Source organism: Capra hircus, chromosome 10, assembly GCF_001704415.2.
Source record: "Capra hircus breed San Clemente chromosome 10, ASM170441v1, whole genome shotgun sequence".
Taxonomy (NCBI): Eukaryota; Metazoa; Chordata; class Mammalia; order Artiodactyla; family Bovidae; genus Capra; species Capra hircus.
The window spans coordinates 14,358,510-14,375,390 of NC_030817.1; the positions used below are offsets into that span (position 1 = coordinate 14,358,510).

Consider the following 16,881-nt stretch of genomic DNA (forward strand, 5'->3'; position numbering starts at 1 on the left):
AAAGTTGATATTAGAGAACTATCTTTCTCTTACTCAGGAATGTAAGGGTGGGCTTTGCAGGCATGTGGTAAGATGCAGATGGTATTTCCTGTAATACTTAGAAGTAAGTCATATCTAAAAGCAATCCAAACACTTTCTTTCTTGTTTAACTGAGGATTGCAGATCTGTTTATAATATTAAATGATGTGTTCTCTAATTTGAGGTCTTTTTTAAAACTAGTTTTTCATCCTTCCATGTTGTGGCATGTTTAAAAAACAAAACAGGAAATTCCCTAGTGGTTCAGTGGTTAGGACTCCACGCTTTCACTGCTGAGGATGTGGGTTCAGTCCCTGGTTGGGGAAGCAAGATCCCACAAGCTGTGCACCATGGCCAAAGTAACAAACAAAACAAAGCCTGAGGACGTTGCATGTTGTTGTTTAGTCGCTCATTCATGTCCAACTCTTTGCAACCCCATGGTCTGCAGCACGCCAGGCCTCCTGGTCCTTCACTGTCTCCCAGAATTTATGCTCAAACTCATGTTCATTGAGTCGGTGATGCCATCCACCCATCTCATCCTCTGTTGCCCCCTTTTCCTTCTGCCCTCAATCTTTCCCAGCATCAGGGTCTCTTCCAGTGAGTTGTCTGTACACATCAGGTGGCCAAAATATTGAAGTTTCAACTTCAGCATCAGTCCTTCCAGTGAATATGCAGGACTGATTTCCTTTAGGATGGACTTGTTTGATCTCCTTGGTATCCAAGGGATTCTCAAGAGTCTTCTCCAGCACTATAGTTTGAAAGCATCAATTCTTTGACAGTCAGCCTTCTTTGTAGTCTAACTCTCAAATCCATACATGACTATTGGAAAAACCATAGCTTTGACTATACTGACCTTTGTCGGCAAAGTGATGTCTCTGCTTTTTAATATGCTGTCTATGTTTTTCGTAGCTTTTCTTCCAAGGAGCAAGCACCTGTTAATTTCATGGCTGCAGTCACTATCCACAATGATTTTGGAGCCCAAGAAAATAAAATCTGCCACTGTTTCCATTTTTTTCCCCATCTATTTGCCATGAAATAATGGGACCAGGTGCCATGATCCTTGTTTTCTGAATGTTGAGCTTTAAGCCAGCTTTTTCACTCTCCTCTTTCACTTTCATCAAGAGGCTTTTTAGTTCTTCACTTTCTGCCATAAGGGTGGTGTCATCTGCATGTCTGAGGTTATTGATATTTCTCCCCGCAATCTTGATTCCAGCTTATGCTTCATCCAGCCCTGCATTTCACATGATGTACTCTGCGTATAAGTTAAATAAGCAGGTTGACAACATACAGCCTTAACGTACTCCTTTCCTAGTTTAGAACCAGTCTGTTGTTCCATGTCCAGTTCTAGCTGTTTCTTCTTGACCTGCACACAGGTTTCTCAGGAGGCAGGTAAGATGGTAGACCCACCTCTTGAAGAATTTTCCACATTCCAGCAAATGTGGATCCTTTTGTTGTGATCCCCGCAGTAAGAGGCTTTAGTGTAGTGAAGCACAGGTAGATGTTCTTCTGGAACTCTTGCTTTTTTACTAACCCAGTTGTTGCTGACAGTGTGCTCTGCCCGTGTTGGTGGGCCTTGTGTCTCAGACTGGCATCCCCAGTCAGGACTGCTGAGGGGAGGAGCCTTCCTTCACCCGGGTGGAAGGCAGAGAGGTTGCCAGTGCGCCCACCCACGGCCTCTAATAACTTGCCTCTGTGCCGTCCCCAGGCGCTGATCGACTACCTGCGGACGCATTCCCACAGCGCGGTGTACGCCGCGTCGCTGTCCCCGCCTGTGGCGGAGCAGATCATCACTGCCATGAAGTGCATCATGGGGCAGGATGGCACCACCCTCGGTAAGGCCTGCTTTCCCTGGAAAGTTTCCTGGACTCAGTACTCAGCCGCCAGACCTGCTCTCTTTTCTTGAGTTTTTTCCCAAAATGAGGAGTCAGGGATACTTCTGGGCAGAGCTGACGGGTGTGTGAGGTCTTGGTGTCTGTGGCCCCTTTTCAGTGTGTCTGCACATGCCAGGACAACTAGCCTGGCTCACTGTAGCCTGGCTCAACTGGTTCCCCAGGCTATAGTTGCCTTGTCTATAGACGGTGAGGCTTTAATCTCACTGTCCTACGTATTCTCGGTAAGTCTTAGGTGATAAGTCTTCACAGTCTTGAATTGCATAATTTCATGTGAAGATGTAAATAATTCACTGGGTAGTGATGTTTCATTTCCACAGTATGTAAAAGCTGCTGTTTCCATGAATTAGTGTCCTTTATTTAATGCCTTTTAAATGATTTTCTACTTTAACATACAATAATTAATAAAGGTCATCCTGAATCTATTTATTCTGTCTTTGATAGGTTTTGTAGTCCAAACTAGATGCCCTGACTTAAAACATCCTCAAGTGAACAAAAGAGTGTTCACTTCCTAATACTTGACTTTTATTTTATATCACTAGAGGGCAGCGTTGACTATAGAAATACTATAATAAAAGGGGACCAAGCGGGGTTTTTCTTTTTTCACTTTGAGAAGAATCTCCATTGTGAGTATGAAACACATTTGCTTGTTGCTTTTTTAATGCTTCTAAAATCAGTTTTACTTTTGTAAAACATTATCAGCCTTGATAATCTCCACTCTTCAGCTATGTAATATTTCGCGGTACGATTGATATGGCTTGCACTGAGAAAACAGGAAGAAAGTAGTGCATCTCATTTTCATTGATTTGAGCCATTTTTCTTAAATTAGAATTTCACCTTAATTTTTTTTTTCTGATCTGTGGTACATACATTGTTGTTAGCTCTTGGAAGTGTTGATCATTTTCAGCTTCATAAACTGATTCCTTGGGGAAGAAAGTAATTCAGTAATGTTGTGAACACTGCATGGAGCTTTGTGAAAAGGTCCCTGTTAATAGAACTACAGTGTTATCTTCTTTCTTTCTTATAAGGTATTGCTGGAAATAGTGTGCTTTGACCTGAGTATATATACATGCTCGTATATGTAAGTGTATGTGTGTCTCTGCTCAGACACGTATATGTATATGCATAGCTATTATTTATCTAGTTATTTGACATAGGTTTAGGTGACCAAAAAACAAAAGTTATTCTGTCTTTGCCCAATCCTAGAACATGGATCCAAGTGATGTGTGATCTCTGGATAAATGATTCATCTGTGCTAAACGACGAAATCTAGGCTCTACTGGTAGAGAGAAAATGAAATGTGATCATTAGATATAGGCTTTGGGTTAGCACTTGTTTTCCAGTTTATCTGTTGCCTCTGTAACCACCCTCTAAGTGTAGTGGTGTGACACAGCCACTATCTTAACTATGCTCACAGATTCTGTGGGTCAGGAGTTCAGTCAGGGACGGCTTGTCTTTGCTCCACAGTGTCTGGGTTGAACTTGGAAGACTGATGCCTGGGGGCTGGGAACACCTGGAGGCTTGTTCCTTCACACATCACCTGGGCTGGCATGACTTGAAGGTTGGACTCAGCTGAGCTATCCTCTCCATGTGGTGTGAGTCCTCATGGCCTGTTGACCAGATAGGATGCTGCAGAGAGCATGCATTCCCAAAGGACGTGCTGAAATCCCCATGACGTTCTCTGATCTTCTGTTAAGAGCACGTCACCAAGGCCAGTCCAGATTGCAGGGCGTGGGGGACCAGACTCCACCTCAAATGGGAGGCAAGTTGAAGAATTTGTAGCCCTTTTTAAAACTTGCCACCACCAGCTTTTAGATAATATATTTTAAAATCAGTCCCTAAAACTTCTAATTAGTATGACAGACTTCTGTTGGCTATATTGTTTCTCTCAAAATATAAGATAATAAAAATCTAACCAAAAGTAGTTAGTTTTTTGGCGGGGGGTGGCCACTCCATGGACTGTAGCTCTCCAGGTCCCTCTGTCTGTGGAATTCTCCAGGCAAGAATACTGGAGTGGATAGCCATTCCCTTCTCCAGGGGATCTTCCCAACCCAGGGATCAAACTCAGATCTCCTGCATCACAGGCAGATTCTTAATGTCTGGGCCACCAGGAAAGCCCCAGTAAAAAATACATTTCTTATAAAGCCTGCTACCTCATCCTATTTAAGTTTGGCCTGATTTTTTTTTTTTTAGATTTGAGTGGGTTAGGGTAATACTTTTATGGCATTATTGAACACATCTTTTCATTGTCCTTGAAGAAGAAAAGGTGGAATCTGGCAGTAGCCTTTTCACTGTGCTTTAAGGTAAACTTTAAAAAGGAGGTATCTGCAATTAATTACCTGATGTGATTTTATAATAGAAGTCACTTGCCTTGAGAGAAACTTGATCTCATTTGTTCAGAACATTGAATCCCATGAACTCTGCAAACATTGAGTATCTCACTGCGTATTAATATTAGACTCTGTAAATCAGAATCTGTAGACAGTAGACATCCAAGCAGATCGCTTGAATGAGCTGTGTACTTGGGGGTCACTGGGGATGTAGAGGATAGTGGGCTGTTGTATTAATCCCAGAGATTACCATGTCATAGAGAAATGGAAGTTTTATTAATCATTCACCAAATACTTGGTGCCCACAGTGTGTGGTAGGTGCTCTTTCTAGGCACTCCTGATTCATCAAAGAATAAAATATCCCCTGACTGCTGTCTTGTGGGGTTCTAATACAGGAAATAAATTACACAGTTGCCAAAAAGTGGTAAGTACTCTGGAAAGAAGGAGGAAAGTATATGTTGGGTTCTGGAGACGCAATTTACAGTTTTAAATAGGGTGGTCATTGAGAAGGTAAGATTTTATCGAGCCCTTGAAGGAGGTGGAACTTTAGCCCTGAAAATCCAGGGCAAGAAGGTCCTGAGATGTAGATGACCCTGTGTTCAGCAGTAGCGTAGAGGCCACTGTGGCAGAAGCATAGTCGTATAGGTGGAGTGCATGAGGGGGGTGAGCAAGGTGGGTCACAGGTAGAGTCTTATGTTGATATGAAAACACAGGCACACTGGTTCTCTTGCCTTGTGTAGTATCAAACTCAAATTCTTGAACAGTTTCTGTGGGCTGCTTAATACAGACAGAATTATGGCCTGTTTCCCAGAGGTTAGGAATTTTATAGCCCCTTCAGATTTCATGAAAAGTACAGAATATAAAATATCCATGCTTACGTTTTGAAGGAATTTGTCTGGAGATCAGATTTGCCTAAGAGCTATACTGATACTTTTCTTTGAGTGAGTTTCAGTAGTGCAGTGAATCGGAAATGGGGGAAGCAAAGCGTGACCCATACATGAACAGAAGGGACTGTTACATGATAATATTGATACTGCAAATGAATAATGGTAAATACCTCGCATGTGAATGTGAAAGTCACTTAGTCCTGTCCAACTCTTTGTGACCCCATGGACTGTACAGTCCATGAAATTCTCCAGGTCAGAGTACTGGAGTGGGTAGCCTTTCCCTTCTTCAGGGGATCTTTCCAACCCAGGGATCAAACCCAGGTCTCCCACGTTGCAGGCAGATTCTTTACCAGCTGAGCTGCCAGGAAAGCCCAAATACCTCTTTCTGTTTCGGAATAAGAGGGGCAAAGGTAATGTAATGTCAGTGCTTCGTCCTGAATTTAATGTTGTTTTGAGGGAACTGGAGAAGGAAATGGCAACCTACTCCAGTATTCTTGCCTGGAGAATCCCAGGGACAGAGGACCTTAGTGGGCTGCTGTCTGTGGGGTCGCACAGAGTCGGACACTGCTGAAGCGACTTAGCAGCAGCAGGAATAAGAAGCTGGCTTTCTTTTCATGTCCTTAATATAATTTTCTGACTTTGTTGTCAAACATACAAGTATTAAGCATTATTTGAAATAGCTCATTTTTGACATACTGTTTTCTCCATTTTGTAAGACATAATAGTTTTATATACTTGCACACCTTTAATTTCTCTGTTGTGTAAACTTATTTCACTGTGATCAGTCCTTCTTGTGGGGCCACTGTAGTTTTTCCTCACCAAAGAGGATGTTAAACCAACAGAATTCCATTGTCGACGGGGCTGAAGACAGAGAAGAGTCACCAGGATCTTGATTTCCTTTTTTATTTATTTTTTCCTCCTGTTTCAGTTTCAGATAATTTAGAGAATTGTAGGGCTAGAGGCTCTAGGTAAGCTGCAGTTGGCACAGCATTTTTGGTGTGTTTTTGCCCTGGGCCACTTGTACTCCCACCTGTGTGTCCTAGTTTCATTACCACACCCTTACTTTGAGACCCAGATTCACTTTTCTGAAAACATTTTGTTCGAAAGGTGTGTGTGTGTGTGTGTGTGTGTTTTAAGATCATGAATTTACATATCTCTTCTCTAAGCTACTCTCTTACTGGAATTGTTAGCATTTTATATATGATCACAAATTTGTGGCAGAATTTCATTTTTGAGACTGATTTAGCAGCTTCAGGGGTGCGTACATCATCTCTACTGAAGCATTTATTTTCTTTCTTGGCTCAGTAAGGACCCTTGTTCATTTGCAGGTCCCTTGTTTCTATACAAAGACCATCTTTCATTTTTAAATGTATGTATTGTTTTGTTTTTGAAACTTCCTACAACTTCTGGGGAAAAAATGGAAATTGTAGGGGAAAATAGGAACGTTCTAATCTTCCTTGGTGTTCTTGTTTTTCCCAATTGGTATAAAGGAAGCAGGAGCAGGGAAAGAGAACTAAAAATTATGAAAAAAAAGTCACAATAGTTTAAAATGTCTGTCCCTCAATTTCACGGTGTAGACCTGTGGTCACATGGCAGAGTTAATGTCTGTCAGCATACTGTTCTGAAATCTTTTTCTTACAGAACAGTCACAAACTTACATAAGAATTGGAAGCACAGCACACAAAAATGCTTTTTTTCCTGAATCATTGCTGATCTTACACTCCATCATCCCAAGTGCTTTCGTGTGTACTTCCTGCAAAGGTGTTTTCCTACATGGCCATAATAAGCCAGTCAAAGCAAGAAGCTTGCACTAACACATGACTGTTGTTTAATTAACCAATGTGAGCACGCTGTCACTTAGTGTCCGTAAGTGATAGTGGCACACTGCGGCCGTCTGTTCCTCAGGCCGGCGTCCCGAGGGTGTGGAGTGGGGGCCAGGGCCACCTGCTGCCCTGGGTTGCCTCGTCTCTGGTCTTCTTCAGCCACAGTTCCTCTGTCTTTGACCTCCGTGACGTTGACACTTTTAACAGTTACGGGCCAGTTATGATACAGAATATCCCTCAATTCAGGTTCATCTAATGTTTCCTCGTGATTAAGAAGTTATGCTGCTTTTTCTCATTGTATCCCCTCTTCGTCTTCTCAACTAAATACAGTATAGCGCTGTCTTCAAGTTCTGTAGGCCTGAAATCATAGCCGCCTTTCCCCATATCTGAGACAGAGTCTGTTGCTTCTGCCTGTCACTTCTGCCACGTGACTGTTGGCAGGCCCTGACTCCCTGTTCCTTAAACAGTTGCACCGCCCGTACCTGCCTTCTCTCCAGTCTCCTGTACCATCTGTTAATCTTCCTGACAAAAGCTCTGTTGTCATCTGCCTGAAGATGCCGAAGCAGAGGATAACGGTGCTCAGTAACTCCTAGCTGCTTATAGAATGAAGTCAAATTTGTTATAGGATGTTTGAGATCCTTTGTAGTTTGATTTTTAACCTTATCTTTTCCTGTTTGTACTCTGATTTAAACCAGTTTGGTGCCTCTGACAATTGGGTGATCTCCTGTCACCCAATGCTATTCGTTTTTCACAACAAACTAAAGTGTTGTTTTTTATGACACCTCTGTGTTGATACATGTTTTTCCTCCCAAAAACTGTTTCACAAGTTTATAGTTTTCACACATTTATTGTCTCACAGAGCTAATGCTTAATGTTTGAACAGTGTTTTCTTCAAAGTGTATGAATCAATAGACTTACTTGCTAGATGTCATTGTTGGTGTCCCAGCCCTAAAATAACTACACGTATAATGAAATCTCTAAGCTTTTGCATTGCAATTTTTAAAGGTAAATAAGGTTTTTATTTAAATTTTTTTACATCTTTTATACAATTTTAATTTTACTTTCCATTTATGGTTATTACTAAATATTGGCTCCATTGCCTGTGTTGTGCAACACATTCTGAGCCTACCTTTCTCAACAGTTTGTGCCTCCCACTCCCTATCCCTGTATTGCACCCTCTTTCATTATAATTTTGACTGTATATCTCAAGTATTTTATGTTACTCAATTTTTTTTCTCTTTAACATACAGCTAACTATGCTTGTAATAGCATAATTCCAATGAGTATATGAAGTTTATTGTTGCCACATTCAGCATGTCTAAAGATTTTTGGTTTTGTCTTGAATGAAGTTTCCGAGTCCTCTGTATCTTAATAGTATTCACACTGTTTTTCCTCTTCAGCAAACATTTTTGGTAATACAAGGAAGAAATGTAGTAAGGTATTAGAATAATGCTGTTGTAGAAAGATGGAGACTTTACCAAAAATGAACTTTAAGTTAATAGGCAGTATTTTGGGGCAGTAACTCCAAAGGCTTGTTGGTCAGTTAATGCAGATAGATTGATAGCTTAGTATTTCATAGTATAATGTGTGAAAATATGAGTTATTCCAAAGCTATACATATGAAATTTGACTAACTCTTTACTGTAGTTTTTCTATGCATATGTCATCTTCCTCTTTAGATTATTAGTTCTTTAAGGACAGGAATGTATGTCTTGCACCTCCTTTGCATCTTAAATACTAACCACTTTAAGACCTTAGAGTAAATAATTGTTTGACTTGATTTTTCTCTAAATTGTTGTCTATCTTCCCCAAGTAGAATATAAATTCCATGAAAACAGGGAGTTTAGGGCCCCCTTGTTTGGCACATAGTTGTTGTTTAGTCGCTAAGTCGTGTCCACTCTTTGTGACCTCGTGGACTGCAGGGTGCCAGCATGCCCTGTCCTTCACCGTCTCCAGGAGTTTGCTCAGATTCAGGTCCATGGAGTCAGTGATGCTATCTAACCTTCTCATCCTCTGCCGCCCTCTTCTCCTTTTGCACATAGTAGGCATGCAGTACATATTTGGTGAATGGTTAAACGATTATTACTCTGTTGCCTTGAAGACAGGCAACATAAGACTTAGTGACTTACGATTTCACCCATTATTTGTATTCTTAAACTCTGAGAACTTATGAAATCTAGACACCTAAGTAGAGGATAAGATAAATTATTCACTCAAACAGGATTATTCTTGGATTGAAACTTCATGTATACTGACCACTGTTCTTAGAATTATAGGACTTAGGGAAATTCATATTTTAATATAATCTTTGATGTGATGCTGTCACTGCTTTTCTCTTAGTGGGATCGATCTTCATGCTTTTATGATACAGTTAGCTTGAGCAAGAAGCAGCCATTTGTAAGCTAGTTTTCAGAGCCAGAGAAGGAAACATCTGTCCCATTGTAACTGGCCAGTGTTGTAGCTCATTAATGATACAGATACAGAGACTAGCAATCATTGGGAGAACATTAAGAATCAAATTAGGATGGAGAAGTATCTTATAAACAGGACTTATAGATAGGTAACTCCAAAGCAGATTAGACTAAACGTAAATGCTTGCTTGCCATTAAACACTTCAGTTTTCCTTTAGCCTCTATTTCATTCCAAGCGAAGATATGACCTGTGTCAGATGGTAGGATTTATAGCACTGTATGTCCACACAGTGCTTCTGTTCCTTCTTTGACTGTGTGTTGGCTTAATATGATTTCTCTCTTTTTTTTTTCCCCTCCAAACTAGAATTAGTGGATCTGAAGTAGTTGTTTCATAATGATAATACTGTGAGCTGTGAAATGTTAAACTATTCTCTTTCAACTTAAGATAAAATCAAAACTAATTGTTGGGGGTCAAAAAAGAGAAAACACTTAGCCTGACACTTGGAAAACCTTCTTTTGTTTAACAGAAGTGTAGTGAAGCATTACTGCTTTTAATTAGTTTCTCATCTTGGGGTTCAGTTATAGGTAAAGCATGGAAAGTTTAGCTATGGTTATAAATCAGAAGCATCAAGAACCTTGACAATGTGAAAGTAACCAATAGAAGGCAGGAGATACAGAAAGAGGGTAAGGAAGGTGAGGAGCATACAAGTGTATTGGTTTCTTTTTACTGTACTTAGTGGAATCAGTGGATACTGTCTTAAATTTACAAATAACATGTTTTGAAATTAAGAAATAGTCTTTAGGGGGTTCCCTGGTGATTCAGCACTTAGAACTTGGCGCTTTCACTCCTGTGACCCGGGTTCCATCCCTGGTGGGGGAACTAAGATCTCACAAGCTGTGTAGCATGCCCTCCCCAAAAAGATAGTCTTTACGTTTATGAAGATAACTAGCCACTACGAGAATTTTTAAATTAGTAATATTACAAAAAAGTAGTGGTGGTTAGTGGACAAAACATGGAAAGGAGGAGTCCAGATAGATGCCTTACCTAGACACCATCCAAGATTGACAGAAAAAGCAGCAGAGGGGCAAGGATGCCATTCGGCATTTCTGCACCAGCCACGAGGAGACCCTGAAGCAGAACCTGCAGCTTCTTGCTGGGAGTGGGAATGGAGGTGACTGGGTGGAGGAATGAATTTTATTTTACCAGATTGAATATGTTACTTTTATGATTAAAACCTTTTTGTTTTAGATTCCAGAGTACATTAATAACTTCCATGGAAGTAATCCTGCTTGAGGTTGAAAGTAAGGCTTAAACATGAATTCAAGTAGTCCGTGGTTGATTATTAATAAATGTTTTCATCTTTCTTGTGGAAAGACATGTTATTCTTTGGGGACAGGAGTGTAGAGCGTTCAGAAAAGCGGCCCCATGCAGGGCGAGTTGAGATCCTTTCCCTACCCTGCATTGTGAGCATACCTTTCTTCTTTCTCCCAGTTTTTTCCACATTTCCTCTTCAATCTGTATGACTAGAATGATGAGTAGATCCTGAGAGCCATGTTCCTTAGGAACCACAGTAAGGTACCAGTGGTTGGGAATTGTGCATGTACTCTTGAGTGGACATGTGAAGTTAGAACAGGCTGATGAGTCGGAAAAAAATAGAGGAAATTCTGACAAATTGCACAAGACATTTGAAATTCTAGATTTTGCTTCACACATCACTAATCCACATCCAGTAATGGAAATTTAGCTGTAAGATCTATTCATGAATCAAGGCAAAATGTCTGGCCAAAGCAACTAAAACTGTGCTTTTCCATTTTCCAGAGCTGGGCTTTCATGTGTTTTGATGTCCAAAGACATAGTCCATAACAAGCGTAGCACCTAGCTTAGTGTCTGAAATCTAGTAGCTTTTTGATAAACTTGCTGAACAAATGAATGCACACATGATCCAGAAATATTAGAAAATGGATGGATAAGTTCTTAGAGTAAGTTGTATTAAAGTGTGAAAGTGAAGTCGCTCAGTCGTGTCCGACTCTTTGCGACCCCATGGACTGTACAGTCCCTGGAATTCTCCAGGCTAGAATACCGGAGTGGGTAGCCTTTCCCTTCGCCAAGGAATCTTCCCAACCCAGGGATCTAACCCAGGTCTCCCACATTGCAGGCGGATTCTTTACCAGCTGAGCCACAAGGGATAGCTGAATTTTAAAGCCAGAATGGCAAAATTATGGAATGAAATAGGCTGCTTAGGTGCATCTTACTGATAGATTGTAATATGACAGAAGTAACTTTCTTTGTAGAAACTGTAAGTTTTGTACTTCTTAGTATTGAGGGGAACTGAGAGCCCATTGGGCAGATTGAGGTTTAATTAAAATTGGGTTCGGCTCATTTGGATTAATTCCTATAATAGACTTCTTAATGAGGTGTTAAACGATCACGTTGAGAATCCCAGGAACTGCCCAAAGCTAACTTAGAACTGAGAAGGTTTTTTTTTTTCAAAAAGCCTTCCGGGGGCCCCCACACTGAGGGGGCAGGACTGTTAAAGAAAACAGTCTTTGAGGGGGAGGGAGTGGTCATAAAGAGATCTTCCGACACCCACTGGTTATGTTTGGCAGGCAGGCTTCTCCTTGGTTGAGCCTGGGTCCTTTCTTTCTGATTTCCTATGCTTTCTGAGGCTAGGAGTGCTTGAGTTCCATTTTTTTTCTTTATTATTACATATCTGCTTTTATTCTTAGCCACAGTACAGTTTAGCAGTGTATCTAATACTGAGAGTTAGATTAGATCCTTTTACTTGTAACTTACTGCCTAGAACAATGTTAAGAAATACTTAATTCTTCATTTATCACACGTTTCTCAAGCATTTACCCTGTGCCCTGTGGTGGCTGTGCTGTTGAGGGTGCAGAGTAAACAGTGCATGGTCCTCGCCTTTGGGGATGCTCACAGTCTAGCAGCAGGGGTGGGATTCTGGGGACTGGTTTCAGAGCCACAGATAAATTCCTCTTGATTCAGCTTCCCCCTTTCTTCGTTTTCCTCCTTCCTTCTCCTCCCCCCAAAGAAAATCCATGAACTTCCTTAAGTCCAGCTAACTATTCGAAGCAAATTCAGATCTTGCTGATTTTCTATTTCTTACTAATCTTTCTAGCCACGTGGATTTTTCCTATGGAATATATTACTTTAGAAAAATAACCAGCAATCAAAGAAAGATTTTCCTTCTGTAAAGTAGGCTATTATCTTGCAAAAAACATTTTTAATTCATGGCTTAAGCCTTCTGAAATTAGCAAGCAGCATAACCACTTTATAGGTAGAGGAATTTGAGCTCGCACACAGGACAGGTTTTCTTAATATCTGAATAGAATATGGCTTTCCTGAACTCCGTCCACTTCTGCTTCTGAAGTTCCTTAAGTGATATTTAACATCTTATTAAAATAGACTACTATTTTGTAACGTATTTTTAATTTTCTTTTTTCTGGTCTGCAAATTAAAAAAAAAAAAAACACAAAACCGCTGTTTAGTTACAGTCACCACTACAAATGAAAGCCTGCTACCTCTTTCCTCCCCATGGATCAGTAACCCCTTTAACCTCCCTCTGCTTCAGAAATCCATCCTGAATCCTCAGGAGCTTCTGTAGCATGGTTTGTCTATTTCTTCTTCCACTCCCATTTCTTTTTTCCCAAATCCAAGTACTAATAAAAATTTCTTGCCACACAAGTGGTCTCCTTGTATCAGAGTTTGTTTGAAGCTAGCTATTAAGAAGTCCACAGGCAGCAACAGGCTGGAAGCTAATCTCTGAACAAATGTAGACTTGTTCATTTAGTAGAATATTGTTATTAATGCACAGCATAAATAAGGAGTTTGAGGATGGGGTTTCCTTCCCCTTGGACAGGAAAAGAGCCTTGAACTATTTTGGAGAAGACGTGCCAAGATGATATAAGGGAACTGAATTTTTTTTAAGTAATTTTATTTCTTGATTTATTTTTTATTTTTGGCTACACTGGATCTTCATTGCTCCATGGGCTTTATCTGGTTGCAGTGAGCAGGGGCGACTCTTCTTTGAGGTACATGGGCTGCTTCTTGCAGAGGCTTCTCTAGTGGAGCTTGGGCTCTGGGGCGTGAGGGCTCAGCAGTTGTGCTTCCCAGGCTCTGGAGCACAGGCCCCATAGTTGTGGCGCACGGGCTTCATTGCTCCTTGGCATGTGGGATCTTCCCGGATCAGGGATCGAACCCATGTCCTCTGCGTTGGCAGATTCTTTACCTCTGAGACACCAGGGAAGCCTGGGAACTAAACTCTTAATTAAAAAATACTGTGAGTCTTACTATTTTTAAGATTGAAGTAGATGAACTACATTAGATTTATTTCATAATAAAATTCATTTAAAAGATTTTTCCGTGATTTGATTTGTTCAGTTACTGTTTAGCTGAGATGAATGACCATTTCTTCTCATCACTTATAATTTGGCAACTTTATAGCCTAGTCTCTGTTGTCTTTGTTGAAGAAGAATAACTTTCTCAACCTTAATACAGTTGGAACTGCTTTTTTTCCCCCCAGAATTGTTTTTGAGGGCTTTGTCCGGGAGACTTTATCCTAGATTTTCATCAACTTTATTATAGTCTGTTATACTTAATATGTATAAATAAGTGACAAGACAGATGGACTCTTCTCAGTTAAGAACCAGATATTCTTCTTAAGGCTTTCCTTAAGATTTGAGAGCTTTTTGAATAGGAATTGATTTTTTTTTTTTAATTGTCACCGGTGGTTTAGGAAAAAATAAATGATCTAAATACTTATATCTGCCTACCATCTACTTAGACAGTGGAATGAGTTTCAGAAGGACCTCATTAAAGTGTATTCTTTTCAACTGTTTCAGACTTTATCCGTGGACCACCTGCATCAAAGTCACTTTTAGTATGGTGGTTTCTAACCTTGCTCACACACAGTAGTCGTAATTAGTAATAATGCTTAATACCTAATTACCACGGCCCCTTTGCAGACCTAGTGAATATCTGGGGGTGAGGCTCTTATAAGTTTTTATTTAAAAGCATCTCAAAGGATTCTAATGTGTGGCACCACTGCTGTAGAGTTTGTTGAAAATGAGGATTCGAGGACATCCCTGGTGGTACAGGGGATGAGTCTGTCTGCTGACACAGGGGACGCCGGTCTGATCTCTGGTCTGGGAAGATTTCATGTGCCGTGGGGCAGCTAAGCCCGTGCACCACAGCTACTGGGCCCTTGCTCTAGAGCCTGTGAGCCACAACTACTGAAACCTGAGTGTCTAAGACCCTTCTTCTGCAATAAGAAAAGCCACAGCAGTGAGAAGCCCACACTCACTGCAACTGGAGAAAAGCCGCACAGCATCGAAGACCCAGCACAACCCAAAACTTAGTTAATTAATTAAAACAGTGAGAGAACACTGAAAAAAAACAAGGATTCGAGTCCACTCCACCAGACCATGCGTCTTGGTGGACAAGACCATGCATTTTAAAGAAAACCTAAGTTAATAATGCAGACTAACTGCTAAGAGATCTGAGAGTTGTCTTTTTCTCTCTCCTTTTTTCTTGAGCTGGCTTACATCAGTGAGAACCAAAAGCAACTCTACTGATTGGTGGTGATTGGGGAAAGAAAAGGAAGTTGGAGGACAGGATATTTGATCTGTTTTCTTTCAAAAAGAAAAATAAGAGAAATATTGGTGTGTGGAACAGGAGTTTGATGTTGATGCTAAGTTGTCTGTCTTCATTGGGTTTGGAACTGAATGCACTGATGCTTCCTTCCAAAGAACTGATGGTCTTTGCTGAATGAATCAGCAGCAAGGGTGAAATTAGAACCAGTTAGGGGAGGGAGAAGAAACAACGAAGAGGTCAGGGGCCTATCATCAGGCCTCTACAGGCTGGCTGGAATTTTTTTGTTTTAATGCTACTTATATTTTTATAGCCTATTAATTCAGAATCTCAAATTCTTTTGTACCTAACCTACAAAAGCCTTGCCCACAATATACTCTTTTTTTCCCCTAAATGTTCAGTATTTGCTCATTGCCTTGCCTTCTGCCTCTGAAACTCTAGCTTAATTCCAAGCCTCGCTTTATTTGCTAACCCCCTTCACCTGCCCATGGGTGCTTGACCACAGTAGTCGTATTTCCTCATTGCTTCATTTCTGTCTAAAAGTAGCCAGGATACATTCCAGTACCAAAGGAGGACAGTGGGACAGTCTTTGGACAAATTAAGCCTTTCTGTCCTAGTTATGGACTGGCACCCTTTAAACCTCAGTTCCTCAATTTCTGAGGCACTTGGCCTCTTTTCTTCCTTTTGTTTAGGGCCCTCTGTTTCTAACCGTTCTTTTAAGTTCTTGATTATATTGAATCAACAACTTAAAGCCTTGGCCCTGCTGCCTGTTGCACATCCTGCAGCAGTCCTCAGGAAATCCTAGTTTGGGGCATTGAAACTAATTAAAGGATTAAGCTGCTGCTAGGGAGAGGGTGCGGAGAAGGCAATGACACCCCACTCCAGTACTCTTGCCTGGAAAATCCCATGGACGGAGGAGCCTGGTAGGCTGCAGTCCATGGGGTCGCGAAGAGTCAGACACGACTGAGCGACTTCACTTTCACGTTTCACTTTCATGCATTGGAGAAGGACATGGCAACCCACTCCAGTGTTCTTGCCTGGAGAATCCCAGGGACGGGGGAGCCTGGTGGGCTGCCGTCTATGGGGTCGCACAGAGTCAGACATGACTGAAGCGACTTAGCAGCACCAGCAGTAGCAGCAGCAGGAAGAGGGTGATAAACCATGCTCATGAAAGAAATCTACCTACAGTGCCTGTAGTTGCTGAGAAAAGAAATAGAAATAGTGTCGTTAACAGGTAGTAGATTGAAATACTTAGATGCATGAGGTCGCAAAGAGTCGGACACGACTGAGCGCACTCACACATACACATGCAGTCTTGTAGGGAGTTGAAGAGCTGAAGGCCTGCTTTAGAACAGCATCCCTAGGCTAGGGAGAGGCAAGCCGTCTGCTTTGACGTTCATTAATTTGACAGTCGCCCAGGTTGAGCACTTTGATATTTGTCAACAGTCTAGCAAAACAGGGGCATGGTAAACTCATTTTGCTTCAGTGTTCCAAAGTTACTGAATTCTTGCTTCCTGAGAGTCCTTTATAAGTATCCATTTTACAAGACTGTTCACTATATTTATTTTTCTATTCCCTTGGTCTCTTAAGAGCCCAATGGGAAGATTTCCTGGTGCACTTTAACTGGGGCTTAAGTGTTACTAAAATCAGTCTGCCCTGCCTTTTGGCTAATATTTCTTTTACTTTTGTTTTAGGTAACATTTTTTAATAGTACATTTCATCCTTCTTTCTCTAGTCCCTTTTGGTATTTTGAGATATTTTTAGGTATAGTGATGCTAATTTTTCACCTACATCTCTGCAGGTGTTCATGTAAAAGTTAAAGAACTGATGACCTTAAAGGTCAGTTGACTTGTGTCCTTGCTGGCATTCTTTTGTCCCTCTTGCTCTCCTTTCTAGGAGGCCATGAGATGCCAGTTTTCAC

The 16,881-nt window shown here is 41.0% G+C and overlaps 1 protein-coding gene across 1 annotated transcript in view; it reads left to right on the forward strand.

The window, feature by feature from the left end:
* The window catches only part of SPTLC2 (serine palmitoyltransferase long chain base subunit 2), a 102,546-nt gene that overhangs the window by 54,440 nt on the left and 31,225 nt on the right, over positions 1–16,881 (forward strand). Inside the window, exon 9 of the mRNA XM_018053912.1 lies at positions 1,721–1,847. Within this exon, the coding sequence (XP_017909401.1) occupies positions 1,721–1,847 (127 nt within the window). The remainder of the gene's footprint in view (positions 1–1,720; positions 1,848–16,881) is intronic.